Source organism: Vombatus ursinus, unplaced genomic scaffold, assembly GCF_900497805.2.
Source record: "Vombatus ursinus unplaced genomic scaffold, bare-nosed wombat genome assembly UNPS02009205.1, whole genome shotgun sequence".
Classification (NCBI taxonomy): domain Eukaryota; kingdom Metazoa; phylum Chordata; class Mammalia; order Diprotodontia; family Vombatidae; genus Vombatus; species Vombatus ursinus.
In genome coordinates, this window is record NW_020948983.1 from 45851997 (window position 1) to 45868588 (window position 16592).

General features: G+C 35.2%; 1 protein-coding gene across 7 annotated transcripts in view; it reads left to right on the forward strand.

Annotated features, from left to right (window-relative positions):
* TJP1 (tight junction protein 1) overlaps positions 1-16592 on the forward strand; it is a 133740-nt gene that overhangs the window by 74015 nt on the left and 43133 nt on the right. For all 7 annotated transcript variants that reach the window (XM_027851528.1, XM_027851526.1, XM_027851530.1 and 4 more), the window contains exons 3-7: positions 9468-9592; positions 9869-9971; positions 13753-14032; positions 15087-15190; positions 16124-16292. In XM_027851528.1, coding sequence (XP_027707329.1) covers positions 9468-9592; positions 9869-9971; positions 13753-14032; positions 15087-15190; positions 16124-16292 — 781 coding nt within the window. The remainder of the gene's footprint in view (positions 1-9467; positions 9593-9868; positions 9972-13752; positions 14033-15086; positions 15191-16123; positions 16293-16592) is intronic.

Sequence of the window (16592 nt, forward strand, 5' to 3'; positions counted from 1 at the left end):
AACATTTGAGTTGGGCCTTGAATGGAGTAAAAGTGGAAGAAGGAATGCATTCTAGCCATTTGACAGACAGTCTATTGCAAAGGCATGGAGAAAGCAAATGTAATTTTGTATATTACAAGGGAAAAACTTGGGCCAATTGGACTAAAATGAGTAGTGCATAGGGGAGTTGGTGAGGAGAAGTGAGGCAGTAATGTGAAATGAATGTGGAAAGACAGATTTGAGTTTGATTCTGAAGTTCTTGAAGTGACAGAAGTTTATATTTTATCCTAGATATAAACGTTTCTTGAATCAGGATTAACGTGATTAAGTTTTTACTTTAGGAATATTAATTTGTAGCTAAGTGGATGGTAGATTGAAGAGAGGCGAGACTGGAGATGGTGAGACTAATTAGTAGACAGCAGTCATGAAGTGATGATGCCTGAACCCATGGTGGTGGCTGTTCCAGAAAGTGGAGAGAAGAGAATGGAAGAAATGTAGAGGTGTAATCACAAAGACTTGGCAGCTTATTGGTTTGGATGGGGTTATGAAAGAGAGTGAAGAATTGAGGATAACTCTGAAGTCCTGAAAATGTGGATGAGTAAAAAGATGGTGTATTTTGGATAGAAATATAGAAATTAGGGTGATGAGGGTGGTTTGGGAGATAAATAATGTATTCTGTTTTGGATAGGTAAGGGGTGTGCCTTTAATTTTGACCGTATGATACTGTGACAGTTATGTTTGAGAAGAGTTTTGTTCACTCTCAAGGTTGACTTTATATTGTAATGTGTGTATTTTTGGTTTTGCTTTTTTCATTTTGTATCAGTTCATACACTTTTTATTTCTTTTAATTCTTTATGTTTTTTATTCCTTATGGCATGGTAATACACCTTTGCATTTGTATACCATAATATGTTCGATATTTCTCTTGCGAAGAATAATTAGAAAGGCAAACAAAAAATCTCTTATGCTATCCTTTTAATGGGACAGTAGAATACTGACTAGAATTTTATTTTAATTAAATTAAAGACAAAAATCTTACGCTCTCCTTTAATGAGACAGTAGAATACTAAACTGTTGTAGCTAGAACAACTATATTTCTGATTTATAGGATAGTTAATGGTCTGTATTTCATTCTCAGAGCCATATCACTCTTTTTACTTGCCATTTCACCTTACTCCTATGCTTTATACACTGTGGTTTTTAAAGTAAAGGAAAAATTAGCAAACAATTATGCTATGCAAAAGTGAGATGGGCTGTCTCAGAAGAGAAAATGGGTTCCTTGTCATTGGAGAGGTTGATGCAGATAGAGGCTGAAATCTGGATGATTACTATTTGAGCATATTATATAGGAATTGTTGTAGAATGTATCATGTTTTGAATTTGAAGTTGGGAAGGTCCAGGTGGAAGAGGAAATGTGATGTTAGAAACTGCTATATTGGGGAGACCCAAGTGTGAATTGTGGCTCTGCCATTTACTACCCAATGTGACTTTGAGTAGGTCACTTAACCTCCCCTGGGGCTCAGTTTCCCCATCTTTAAAATGAATGGCTTGGACTAGATGATTTCTAAGTTCCCTTCCATTGCAATATCTGCGGTCTTACAAATTGTGCCTCAGATTCTTACTAGCTAGTTTAGTGTAAGCCTAAATAGGTCACTTAACAGCTCTGAGCTTCAGTTTGTTTATCTGTGAAATGGGCCTAATAATTGCACCAGCCTCACATACTTCTTGTGAGAATCAAATGAGGTCATGCAAATAAAGTGGTTTGTAAACCTTAAATTTCTTCATAAATGTGAGCTGCTACTATTACTATAGAAGAATTATTCCAGTTCAGTAATATTTGCATCAAAACAGTCCTGGGACAAATAGCAATTCTGCTGCTATTCTTTTATATTTCACGTATAATTTCTAACTGAAGCAGCAAGGCAGCATGGGGGAGAGACAGGAGGCAGCATGTGCCAGCCAAGTCAAACTACCATGACCACTTTTGCCACCTTGAGAGGTACATCCCAGGACCCTCAACAAAGAGCCTTGGGAATAAGGAATAGGATTCCATCCTAGTATCCTCAGCCATCATTTTGAGAAGCAACACCCATGCATAAGTAGCTTGACAACTGCTCCTGTAGGTGCTATAGTCACAGCTGCTTCGAAAAAAAGTTTTTGCCCCCAATCCTTGTCATTAAATGGTTCATCATCAGAAATTGATATTCAAACTCAAGAGATATTACCATCTACTTTGCTGCTGTACCCTAAAGACTTTGAGATCTTTCCATCTGACTTTCATCTGAAAATTACCACATACGCTATCTCCCTCAGTAGAATGTGAGCTCCTTGAGAAGCAGGAACGGTGTACCTTGCCTTATCTTTTGCTATTGTCATTTTAAAAATAGGTTTCAATTGATATTTTCTGTTTCTTGATTGTTATGTCATGTATTCCTCCCCTTCTACTTCCAGAGAGCCGTTCCATTTGACAAATAGTATTTTTAGAGGGGGAAAAAGTCAACCTAGCTGATCAGTACATTGAAAGAATGTGAACACATGCAATATGAACACCTGTGTAACTCCCACATCTATGAAGAGGTAGCAGGTTGAATGTCTTCACGTATCTCTTTAATCAAGTCTTCTTTGATCTTTATAATTTTGTTACATTTACTTTTGATTTTTTGGTTACATTGTTGAAGTTCGTGTGTAAATTTTCTTGGCTCTGCTTACTTCACTCTACATCAATTCATGTGGATCTTTCCATGCTTCTCTATATTTATCACACACATAATTTCTTACGTACATAATTTGTTTGGCTATTCCTCAATTGATGAGCATTTACTTTGTTTCCAATTCTTAGCCATCAGAAAAGTGCACCATAAATATTTTGGAGTATGTGGGGACCTTTTTTTTTTTAAATATTAATGGCTTCTTTGGGGTATAAGCCCAGTAATGGAGCCTCCAGTTTAACAGCTATGGACATTTAGTCATTTTATTTGCATAATTTCAAATTGCTTTCTATAATGGTTGTACCATTTCACAGCACCGTCACCCCCAATTGTCATACTTTTTGATTTGTATCTCCAGTGCTTTGCCCATAGTAAGCGCTTAACAAATGCTTGCTTCATTCATGCTTGTTCTGGAGACTTTTATAAATGGAAATAACTATTTTATAGTTAATAAAAGTAGTTGGATTTACGTTTATCTTCTCTGGACCCAATGAAAGGACCCTTGTTGTTTAATATTTGAGTAGTAGACAAGGAACAATAAGTTATGAACCTTACCCTACTCCCATAGTATTTTAGTTTCTACTACTAGGTTTAATATAGTTTATTGATAACTTTGGTTTTCTGAATGTATACTTTTCCCTACCCTCTCACATATACACATCCTTATAACCAAGAATGAAAAAGAGAGGGGAAAAAAAGTTCAGTAAGACCAATATGTTGAAAATTTTTTATTACATGCAATGTTCCACATGTGTAGTCTTATCTTCAGAGAAGCTGGAGAAAGGTGCCTTCTCATACCTCCTTTTGGGGATCAAACTTGATTATCAGAAAGTCACAGGATTAATTTTCAGTCTTTTTAAAAAAATTCACTGTTACTGTAGTCATTGTATGTAAGTTGTCTTTTATTGTATCTCTGTAGATCTAAGATTGAAGCAGCCAGAGTTGGAGAAGTGATAGAAAGACAGTCACACTAATAATGTACTGTTTATGGAACTATGAATTAGGCCAGTCATTCTGGAAAACACTTTGTTTTTATGCAAAAAATTGACTAAAATGCCTGTATCCTTTCACTCAGAATTTCAGTTCTGTCCTGTCATATACCTCACATGGGGCACATACCTCAAGGAAGTCAATGACAAAAAGGCCCTAAATATACCCAGATAGTAAATAGCAGAACTTTTTGTAGTAGCAAGTACTTTGAAACAAGGTGGGTCCATTGATTAGGGAGTGGCTAATCAATAAGTTGAAGTACAAAAATGTAATGAAATAGTACTATGATATAAGAAGTTATGAATGTCTATTATAGATAAATATGGAAAGACATGAACTAAGCAAAATAAAGTAAGTATTTTGAAAGTTCTTCATTCTATACAGTTTGGATGTTGAATATTGGGTATGGAGATATCCATTAAAAAAACTCAGAAAACATTGTTAAATTTTTTTTTCTTTTGGTCAGCAAAGATCAGCATTAATTAATGCTATTCATCTTTTTATTTATGAATTGGTTTGAATTTATGAAATGGCAAAATAGAAATGCAGACAAATTCCATTTTTAAATTTAAATATTTTTGCATCAATATTATGTCTGGACAATTGTGGGCAACAGGTTGGTTAGTGATAATGGATCAGTTCTTGTACATCTGTTTAAATTCTCCTGGGTATTACTGTTATTATTGATTCATTCAGGTACAAATTAAGACTAAATGGCCTGAGGTCATTTATCATCTATTTTTTGTTGAGATTCTTTTTTTTTTTTTTTTTTTGGGTGAGGCAATTGGGATTAAGTGACTTGCCCAGAGTCACACAGCTAGTGAATATTATGTGTCTGAGGTGGGATTTGAACTCAGGTCCTCCTGACTCCAAGGCTGGTGCTCTATCCACTGCACCACCTAGCTGCCCCAAGATTCTTCTTTACGTAACATGGCATTATCTTGCCCCATCCATTGATCAACTCTTTCTGAACAAGATCCTCACCCATTGCCATATTTCAGGCCTATGATTCTATTTACTTACTTGTATTAATTTCAGATTCATTTTATTACCCATATTGCATACAGATACTTGAGGCCTGAAGTATTGCTGTCAGCCTTCCAAGTTGTATTCTTCTTTACTCTTTCTATGTCACTAAATTCTATTGTCCTGATTGTGATGAGAAGTAAAGTACTAGACTAGAAGCTATTTCTAAAAGTGCTCTGTATTTTTCTTGGTTTAAAAGCAGATCCCACACATGATTTTCTTGCTTTAGGTTTTTAATATTGTTGTATTTCTTTGATTTCTAATAGGAGTCAAGAAGATATGTATAAATCAGTCATTGAAAATGAATATATTAAATTTTTGTTATGTGCCAAGCTTTGTACTAATAATAGAAAAGTGAGATTGTTCTTGCCCTAAAACTCACGTTTTGGTAGAGGGAGACAACACATATAGGTTCAGCTATACTATCATGATTGGAAAGTTCTGGTGGCCATGGGGGTGGGAGGGGAGTACAAATATAGTAGGTCTCAGATGACAAAGTCAGGGGATCCTAAGAGTCTGTCTTCAGGGCATATGGTAAATCTCAGTAGACCAAAGGGCACACAGTAAAGTCTTGAGGGTGTAGCAGTACTGTGAGGTAACCCTTTTTCCCACTGGGAAGAGTATTTATATCATTTCAGCACTCCAGTGTGGGAAGAGGTAGTTCAAACACTCTTTCATTGTGAAATTTTATCATCTTCTATTTGCAGACAAGTTCAGCAGTAAGCCTTGTTACCATTATTACTGCTCCTTCATCTGTAGGTAAGCTTTAGGCTAGACCTGGATACAACCTTGTCAAGATCAGTAGCATGTCTAATTTAGCATTTGCAATTTAATTCAATAAACATTAAGTGCTTTTAGCTATAAGGCAGTGTCCTAGGCACTAGAGACACAAAGGCAGAAAAAAAGATCTTTGATTAATTTAAAGGTACTACAATTTTTCAGATAAGTAAATAAATACAAGGTAAATACGAAGAGACAGCTGGTTCTAACACCTGGGGATGGGACATCCAGGAAGGCTTTAGGGACAGAAGTAATAACTGAGCTGAAGAAGATTCTTAGAGGTAAGAAATGAAGTAAGAGAACATTCCCAGGGATTGGGGCTGATAGATGAAATTCCACTTTGTAGAACAGTCCAGTTTGGATAGAATGTTAAATTCTGGAAGGGAATAATATGAAGTAAGCCTGTAAAGATAGTTTGTGACTAAATTGTGGAGGGTCTAAGTTGGAAGCTGAAGAAATTGAAGAAATTTTTGTTCTATATGGAACCATTGAATGTTTTTGAGTAGAGAAATGACAGGATCAAACCTGTGCTTTGGGAAAATTATTTTTGTAGCTGTGTAGAAATTGGATGGAATAGCAGAAAGGGACTAAATTAGAAGGTCTTATCATTCAACGGGTCCTGATTAAACTCCTACCATTTGTCAGAGACTGTGCTAGTTCCAGGAGACACAAATAAGTGAATGAAATGATCCCTTCTTGTAATGAATTTACATTCTAACGGGAGGGACAAGTACATATAGAAATATATACAACATTAATAATAAAATGTTTATATGTAATTAAACACAGTACTGTAGGAGGGAATGTACTGGTAGTTGTGGAGGTCAGGAAAGGCTTCATGTGAAAGATTGGTGCTTGAGTTTCATCTTAAAAGAAGGGATTTTATGAGATGGAGGTAAGAAGGGAGTGCATTTCAGGCTTAAGAGATGACCAGTATAAAGACGTTAAGATGGGGGATGATGGTAACTGAGTGAAGAGCAGAGAGAAGGGTCAATTTGTTGAATTATAATGTACAAGAGGAAAGTAATGTCCTTTGAGGCCGGACAAGTAGGTTGGAGCCAGGTTGTGTAGGGCTTGCCTTAAAAGCTAAATAGACAAATTCTTATTTTATTCTAGACACAATAGGGAACCATTAAGATTTGGAGAACTAGGGGAATCACATGGTAAGATCTACACTTAAGGAATATTACTTTGGCAGCAGTATGTATATAAAGGACTGTAGTGATGAGAGATTTGAGGCAGGGAGATCAATTGAGGCTTCTGCAATGAGTGAGAGATAATAAGGGCTGAAGCTGTGTGAGTGGAAAGAATGAGTAAGTTGTGAGAGGGTTCATGAAGATAGAAATGGGAAAATCTGGCAACTGATTAGATATGTAGTATGAGGAAGAATGAGGAGTTGAAGAGGATGCTTATTACAAATATAAGATACTGAAAAGATAACAGTACCTTAGCCAGTAATAGCAAAGTTTGGTAGTGCAGAAGACTTAAGGAGAGTAAGATAGTGAGTTACATTTTAGATACTTTGAGTTTAAAATGTCTCTGAGGCATTCATCTTGAAATAAACCCAATGGTCAGTTGGTGGTCTGGAACTGAAATTCAGAGGAAAGACTGGAGCTAACTATGTAGATTTGGGAGTCATATGTGTAGAGATGATTTATTGGAGTTGATGAGTTTACCAAGAGAGAAGATGTAGAGGGAGAAGAGAAGAAAGGTCAGAGCAGCACTGTGGAAAATACCTTCAGTTAAGGGCCATGCTGTATATGGCTGAGAAGGAGTGGTCAGTTAGAAGTTGAGCCAGGAGACAGTAATTTCACAAAAACCTAGAGGGAAGAGGAGGGGAGAGGGTGATCAGCAGTGTCACATAGATCCAGAAGGAAGCAGACTGAGAAAATCAGATATGACAACTAACTCGAATGGTAAGAGTTGAAAATTTGAGTTCAATGGAAAGTTTTATTGTGTGAGCGTTTGTATCAGTGACTGAGGTATAGTGGAATTGGTCATGGGAGTTATGGAAGTTGAAGAAAGGAAAAGCTCTAAAGTTTGAGGGAGCATCTACAGGAATATTAAGGTCCTCTATTAGGATCTAGTATTAGGGCTAGAATTAGGCAGTAGAGGAATTTTTATTATACTTTAGGATAGAATTGTTGAGGGTTTGAACTGTAATGGTCATCTTAAGAGTAAGCAGATGAAAGGAAGATACGTGGTGGCAGAGTTAAAATGACTTGACAACTATTTCAATATAGGGGTGAGGGAGTGGAAGAGTCAAAAATAACCTCCAAGTTTATGAACCTTGGTGTCTGGGAATATAGCATAATGGTACCTACAACAGAAAACAGGAAGTTTGGAGGAAAGATCTGCTTATTTTTGTTCCTTTGTGTGTATGTGTGGAAGGTGTGGGGAGAGGGGTGAAATTGGGGGTATTTTAAGTATTGTAGTAAGAAAATTCTCAAGTAGCTTAATCATAATTATCTGAAAATGCAAATGATTCATACAAGGTTACTTTGTTTAGTTATACCTGTTAATTGTATCTTTTCCTGAGCTCCAGTCTTACATCATCAATTACCTTTTAGATATCTCAAACTGGATGCCCTATAGCATCCTGAAAAGTCAACATGGCCAAAACAGAACTTACTTTTCTATCTAACCTCCCTCGTTCCCAACTTTCCTATTATTGTTAAGGCACCCAGGCTTACAGCATTGGTGATACCTCCACTTCATCGACTTAGTCAATGTGTTGTCAAACCTTGTTTTCATCATTACAACTCCCACAGCTATCACCCGAGTGGAATATCCTTCACCTCATTGCTGGATGATTGTGGGTTGTTCTCCCTGCCTCACTCCTTCCCCAGACTTTAAACTGATTTCTTTAAAGCCTATTATATCTCATTATCAGTAAACTTAAATGGTTTCCTCTCTTGCATCAAATATAAAAATACTCTTTGATATTTACAACTTGGATGTTTTATACCTTTCTGGTGTTCTTACAATTGAACTATTCATTGTGCCTTACATAAGACCCTGCAACTACAAACTGCATGCCTTTTTGTGCCATTCATAACTTCATACTTAGAATGTTTTCACCCCTGACTCCTAGCTTTCCTGGATTCCTTTAGTACTCAGCTTAAATCCTACCATCTATAAGAGGCCTTTTCTGGTTTCTTATTTCGTCTCCTTCCCTCAGCCCTCCAACTTTCCCCCTGAAACCTGTATATGCTATAGTATCATATATGTACATAGATATTTGCATACTGTCTCCCCCATTGAGATGTAAGCCCCTAGCGAGCAGGGATCATGTTTTTGTTGTTGTTACGGTTGTTTTGCCTTTCTTGTTTCCCTAGTGCTTAGCACAATGCTTGACACATAGTAAACACTTTAACATGCTTGTTCACTGACTTTTAAATATTGTGTATCTATTGTTATATATCAAATCATTGCCACTTGGAGTAGGAATTAAAACTACATGATTGTGTTAATTTGGAATTTGTAATGTTAATTGATTTGAAAATTTTTATCTTTTCAGTTAGATTGAGTTGGATTCTTACATGATTGTGTCCTACAGTAAAGTATCTTGTATACATTTATTTGTTAGGTTCTCTCTACTGGTACCTATATACAGTGTGATGTTCTATAGAATGATAGAATGTTCAAGCAAAGAGAAACTTTACTGGTTGCCATAATGATAATCCTGTAATCACTGCATAGCATCCTTAACTGTCTTCTAAAAAATTAAAAAATAAGCTAATTATGATGACTGATTTTAGTGCTAAGTGTTTTCATTATGTTTTAATTAAAAAAAACTCAACCACATAGTCCATGTGTATGCTTCTTTACCTATTTTCTGACTATCCTTTTTAACATAGGTTTATAGAATTAAGTAAATTAGTCCTTTTTGTTCCATTTGCATAATGCTCTAGATTATGACAGACTTGAAAATAGGGATGCTTTATTTATTCATTCATTCATTCAAATATTGTTAAAATCTAGGCTCCTGGATTTGGGTTTGGAATTGCAATATCAGGAGGAAGAGATAACCCTCATTTTCAGAGCGGTGAAACCTCAATAGTTATTTCTGATGTGTTGAAAGGAGGTCCAGCTGAAGGACAACTTCAGTAAGTGTTTCCTTTTCCTGTGTTCTTAGGGCAGCTGTTTTAGATGATAGGCCTTGTTGGTAGTGGTTTGTTTTGTTTTTAAAGAAAATGGACAATGGCTTATTGTCCAGATGGAATTGTGGTAGATCTGAAGATAAGTATGTTGCCATCCCTATTGTAGCTGGTTAAGTAATTTTTTTTCCGTAGATCATTCTTTTTTTTTCTTTTTTTTTTTTTTTAGTGCTATATACATTTTTCAGCATTGTTTTTTAACTTGACTTTTTTTTTTTTAAACAGGGAAAATGACCGTGTTGCAATGGTTAATGGTGTTTCCATGGATAATGTGGAACATGCTTTTGCTGTTCAGCAGTTAAGGAAAAGTGGAAAAAATGCAAAAATTGTAAGTAACTGTAATTATAAGTTCCTTTTAGAGCATCAAGAATTAGAAACTTGAGTGTCTGATTTGGATGCAATACATATATGAATGGCCTTCTTTGAAACAAAGTATTTAAGTTAGTGCTAACAGCATTTTAAAATCAGTAAAATGACTGCTTCAATGACTGGCCTTCTCATCTGTCACAGAATAAAGGATTGTGCAATTAAATTCATATACCAAAATTTCTTCAGTTGAAAAAGTTATTATTAGGATAATACTTGACTTTCCATTCATTACCACCTTAGAAGCTGAAAGGATTTTTATGAGAGGCATACACATAGGTAGGTACATTTGTGATCAAATTTTTGCATTACTTGTTTCGTTGAAATATATATTTCTTTATTTAATTTCTGACTTTGTGATCTGCAGAGTATGCCTACAATTCCTATTAGCAGTTTTCCTGCAGTACTTGGATTGAATCAAAATAGTTGATATGTAAAGCTGCATTGAACCTTGCATATAATATCACCTACTTTTTCTTCATAACTTTACATTTTAATTTAACTGAAAATTAAATATAGCTTACTTTAAATAAACCACAGAAATACAACTAATCAAGTGAGAAGAAAGAAAGCTTCCAAGCTCCTTTATAGTAGTTTCCAGTAAATTTTCCCCTATATATCTTGCCTTGTCAACTTCTTGTGGAACTGACAGTAGGATATTTTATTTTCATAAAGTTCTTATCTATAAAACTAGCAACAGTTTAATTTTTTTTAAGACTTTTTTTGCCTTCTAATTTTCTTCTCAGAATGTTTTAAAACACACTTTCCTTTAATAACGTTAATGTTTTCAGAGTTCTTAAGGATCATTCCTAAAGTAATGTTAATATCTTGTTTATCTTTTAAACTAGATTTTATTATTTTTCAGTTTAAAATCTGTCATTCAAACTGAAATTGTGTTTTTAAAGTTTTCTCTACTATTGCTAGACTCAGTATCCAAGAGATACTGCATTCTATCTGTCAATAGCCTCAAGTTTCCTTTCCCTCTAGCCCATCCTATCCACTTCTTTCAAAGTTGTTTTTCTTAAACAGTGATCTAATTATGTGATTCCTCTACTCAATCAACTTAAATGCAAACTTACATTATACTAAGGAGTGAGTGTATCAAAGAATAAATCATCAAAACAAATAATTGTACTAAAGACTGAGTCTGATGCTAAGTAACTTGCCCAATATCATTAAGGCTCAGTCAGGACCAAAACCCTGGTCTTTTGATGCAATCTAGCGATTTTTCTGCTAATCTGATTTTATTGCTTTTTATGTACTATAAGTTAATTTCTAATTCTTTATTAAATACTTATAATATATAAAGCATTGTGCTAAGGATAAGAATTAGAAATTTTTTTCCCAAGTTACCTGTCCTCAGGAGATTCTAACCTACTGGGGAAATACAACATGTACACAAATAGATATGTTATAAGGAGAACTGAGCAGTAAAGGAACACTAAAAACTGGAGAGGGTAGTATTTCTAGGTATGGGAAATGGTTTGTATGAATGAATAGAGGTAGAACATAGAGTATTTGTGAAGGATGGTGAATAGTCTAGTATAGGTTAAGAAAGACTAGGTGAGAGTCAGACTAGTTATTGGCCCACATGGGGGGCCAAAGAGTTTCCAGGCTCAGGAGTTTACATTTTATTTTAGAGGCAGTGGGGAGTCACTAAGATTTATAGACAGGACAGTGACTTGATCAAACCTGTCTATGCCTTATGAATCTGATTTTGGCAACTGTGTGAAGAACATATTAGAGATGGAAGATACTATATAGAGAGAGAGCAATTAGGAGACTATTGTAGTAGTCTAGGGAAGAGGAGGTGAGTACCTGGATTAAGATAGTAATCATATGAATGAAGAGAAAGGGGTGAATTCTAGAAAAGTTGTGGAAGCAAAACCAGGAAGACTTGACAATTGCTTGATTATCCTTGATCAGGGAAAGGAAAGAGGGTTAACTCTAGATTTATGAACCTCAGTGACTAGAATGGAAGTAGTAGTCTTAACAGAAATAACAACAACAATAATACAGTGTTTTACAGTTTGCAAAGTGCTTTATGTACACTGCTCAGTTGATTATTGTATCCCTTTAAGGTAGGTGCTATTATCTCCTTTTTGTAGGTGACATAATTCAGGCACAGGTAGATTAAGTGATTGGACAGTTTCACACAGCAAATATTAGTTCTTAACTGACTCCAAGACTACCACTATAGCTATATGCCACAGAAGTTTGGAGAGAGGGGGGTTTGGGATAGAAGATAACGAGTTTCATTTTGGACATAATGAAATTGAGATGCCTATGGCATTTCAAGTTGGAGATTATTTAGTAGGCAGGTGACAATGTTACTTGAGTTCAAGAGAGATTCAAACTGGTTATATAGACGTGGGAGTCATTTGCAGAGAGATAATACATAAACAACTATGGGAGCTAAAGAGTAGAGGCCAACAAAGTTTGTGTAGAGATGGAAGAGAGGAGGTCCAGGAACATCCGCCTACACTAAGTGAGCAGGAATTGGATGATTGGTGAGATAAGAAAGGAAAACCAGGAAAGAGCAGTATCTTGGGAAAAGATAGTGTTAAAAAGCTGGGGGTGGGGAGAGGTCAGAGGTGAGAGAGATTGACCAGTAGTATTAAAATTGCAGAGATGAAGATTGAAAAAGGCTGTTATTTCATGATTAAGAGTTTGTTGAGGGGCAGCTAGGTGGTACAGTGGATGGAGCTCTGGCCTTAGAGTAAGGAGGACCTGAGTCCAAATCTGACCCCAGATACTTGGCATTTAAGTAGCTGTGTGACCCTGGGCAAGTCACTTAACACCAATTATGTAAGCAAAAAAAAAATTTGTTAGTAACCTTGGAGAGAGCAGTTTCAATAGATTTGTAGGGTTGAAAGCCAGATTACAAATGATCAAGGAGGGAAAAAGAAGATTTGGAACAGCTACTGAGGGGAGTGGAAAAGAGAGTGTAACAAGGAAGCATTAAAAACTTGCAACATTTAAGCCCCACTGATGTTGTTGAGTCATGTCTGACCCTACATGATCCCATGGACATCGTCCATGGGTTTTCTTACAAAAAACACTGGAGTGGTTTGGCATTTCCTTTGCCAATATGTCCCTATTTTGCAGATGAAGAACTGAGGCAAACGGGTTAAATGACTTATCCAGAGTCACACAGCTAGTAAGTATCTGAAGCTAAATTTGAACTCAGATCTTCCTGACTCTAGGTCCCCCAGTGCTCAATCTGCTGTACCACCTAGCTGCCCCCACCAATATTAGATAACTTGAATTTGTAGTAAATTCAGTCAGCATGGAGTTGAGATTTCCTCTTTTGTTATTTAGCAGCTCTAGAATATGAGTAGAGAAAGTAAGTGATAAAAGTATTTTAGGACTGAGGATTGACGGTGGGATTAACATATAGTTTTATGGAGAGGGCAGTGCCATAGCACTTTATTCAAGCCACTGCATGTTTGGTAGATTTATTGTTTTCTTTTCCTTTGAGATTATGATAATTTCACTTTCAGAAAGATTTTAGGATACATTTTACTGAAACAATACTTTTAGTATCTCAGTATTCAAGAATGGGGGAAAAGTAATTAGAAAATAGACCTTAGTGGTCATTTGTTGTTTGTTCTCTCTCTGTTTCTACATTTCCCCCCCTTCACCTTCTCCCCATACATAGAGGTTTGTATATGTATGTGTTTGTATCCTACTTATGCACATTTGGGTAATAAAGTGATTTGGTTATACTATTTTGGTTATAGACTATTCGAAGAAAAAAGAAAGTTCAGATACCAGTAACCCGTCCAGATCCCGAGCCAGCATCTGAAAATGAAGAGGATAGTTATGATGAAGAGGTACATGATTCAAGAGGTACACGAAGTGGTCCAGTTGTTAGTAGAAGGAGTGAAAAGAGTTGGGTGAGAGATCGCAGTGCAAGTCGAGAGAGGAGCTTGTCTCCTCGATCAGATAGGAGATCTGTTGCTTCTAGTCAACCTGCAAAACCTACCAAAGTAACATTGGTGAAGTCTCGGAAAAATGAAGGTAAACTCTACTAATACTTGAAGCCTTACTTTAAAAAAACCACAGAATTGATTCATTTCTTTTTGATTTGTGTATTCTAATTCTTGCTAATATAGATCATTCCTTATTAACTAATTCTATGTAATTTGGCAGAAAACATACATAAAAATTTATAGCTGATGCAGTTGTGTATCTTGTGGAATATGAAAAAGAAAAAAAAACTTTCTAGAACTGAAAATTACACTGATAAATCTGTTATAGTAATAAGACTAATTCTTAGTGCTAATAGATACCCTTCCTATACAGATTCACATTCATAGTGCTTTGTTGACCTGTTTAATAAGAGAATTCCAAAAAATTAGTAACCAGTCATATAACAGCAATATTTTGTGCAGTCATGATCCTTTGTCATTCTCAGTAAGAATCCTGTTTAGTGTGCATGCATATACATATGTGCATATTGGTATATATGCATGTATGTATGTGTCTGGTATATGTGTATATATATGTATATGTGTGTATGCATATATGTTATATTTGCCTAAGAAATTCTCTTGTTAATTTCAACCCGATTTTGTTCCCAGGTTGTCTCCATAAGCGCTAAAAGAGATTAGAATACTTAGAATTAAATATTCTTGTTTGTGATACGTTACTTTTCCAGTTCTTCCTTAAACATTATCCATTTTCCTTTTTTAATTTGAATATAATTGTTCATATTATATCTGCCTTCAAAATAATGTGTTCTTAGAAATACTACAATTGTCAGTGTATTATTGGGAAGTAAACTACTTTTTCATTACATTTTTATTACTTTGGTCTTCACATGGTAGGAAAGAAGCTTGGTTCAAGCAGTTTTAATTTCACTCTTTACATTAACATTTGAAGCACTTTCTGTTTTTTTCCTATTATAAGGAATTTCTTTGTGCTCTTTTGCAAAGAATATTATCTATTTTTAAAACTCATTTACTGTGTCTGAATTTGTCCTTAGACTATCGCTATTGATGTTGTAATTCAAGGTATTAAGAAGTGTTTTATATGGTTTTATACTAAGGGTTATTTCATTGTTTAATTACAGAATATGGACTTCGTTTGGCCAGTCATATATTTGTAAAAGAAATATCACAGGACAGTTTGGCAGCAAGAGATGGCAATATCCAAGAAGGTGATGTTGTATTGAAGGTATAGTCATATTCTGAAATTTCTTTGGATTGAAGTGTCAAACAAATTGTTTTTATTATTCCAAATTTTTGCTTGTGTTGATTGAGACAGTTTACTAGATGTTTAATATTAAATTAAGTCTAATGGGAAGAAATAAAGAAGCTGCTGTCTGTCATATCTTAGTGCTAGATGCTGAAAGATATCAGCATACTAAAACAGTTATATTGCCACACAATTATGTTGGCACATACAACTGTTTGGATGCCCTTGCTTTCATTTTCCTATAACAGTTGCTTCAGTTGATTGAGGAAGTTGTGGTTTTTCTAATTACTAAAGATTGGAGTTTATGGTTTTTAAAAATTATAAGTTTTTACTGATGTATTTATTTTTCTTTTCTTTTCTTTTTTTTTTTTGACTAGGCAATGGGGTTAAGTGACTTGCCTAGGGTCACACAGCTAGTAAGTGTTATGTGTCTGAGGCCGGGTTTGAACTCAAGTCCTCCTGAATCTAGGGCCGGTGCTCCATCCACTGTGCCACCTAGCTGCCCCCGATGTATTTATTTCTTACAGCATCATAGTGATCCCAAGTATCACTCCCCCTTCTCCTCCAAGAGCCTTTTTTTTTTTAAATTTTCATTTGTTTGTCTTTAAGTGATAGAAAGCTTTAGCCTGTGGTATCATCTTTGAGAGTGAATAAAAGAGAGAGGACACAGGAATTATAGATATATTAATTTGTTTTATCTGATTTAATGGCAGTGGATCAGCTGAGAATTTGCTAAGTTAAGGTAGGTGATAATTTGATAAACTGAAAGCTTTAAATAGACATAACTCTGCTCCTTATGGTAAAGACATGCGTCATTTGCATTGTTTTTGATAGTTTGACAAGAGGTTCCAGTTTTGGGATATATATTTGTATATCACTCATTTCCAACACACAGCCTCTGTTCTATTGTAGATAAATGGCACTGTGACGGAAAATATGTCATTGACAGATGCAAAGACATTAATAGAACGGTCCAGAGGCAAATTGAAAATGGTAGTACAGAGAGATGAGCGAGCTACACTTTTGAATGTCCCTGATCTTTCTGACAGTATTCACTCGGCTAATGCGTCTGAAAGAGATGGTGAGTGTGAATGTGTCTTGGAATTTTCTTTTTAAGTGATGGTCATAACCTGCTTTATATTTTCTTGGTTTAGAGTGAAAGTTTAGAACAAAATTATGATTTCTTCTGAAATCGAACATCTTTAGAATCTACTTATTACCATTATTTAAAATAAACCAATAAAGTCTTAGTGTATTTATTTGAGAGCATTTATTCCTTTATTATTAAAGGTAAACATATAAAGTGAGCTACTTTAAATATATATATATATATATATTTATTTTCAGGTTTTTATTTCCATTATCAGTAAGGGACACTATC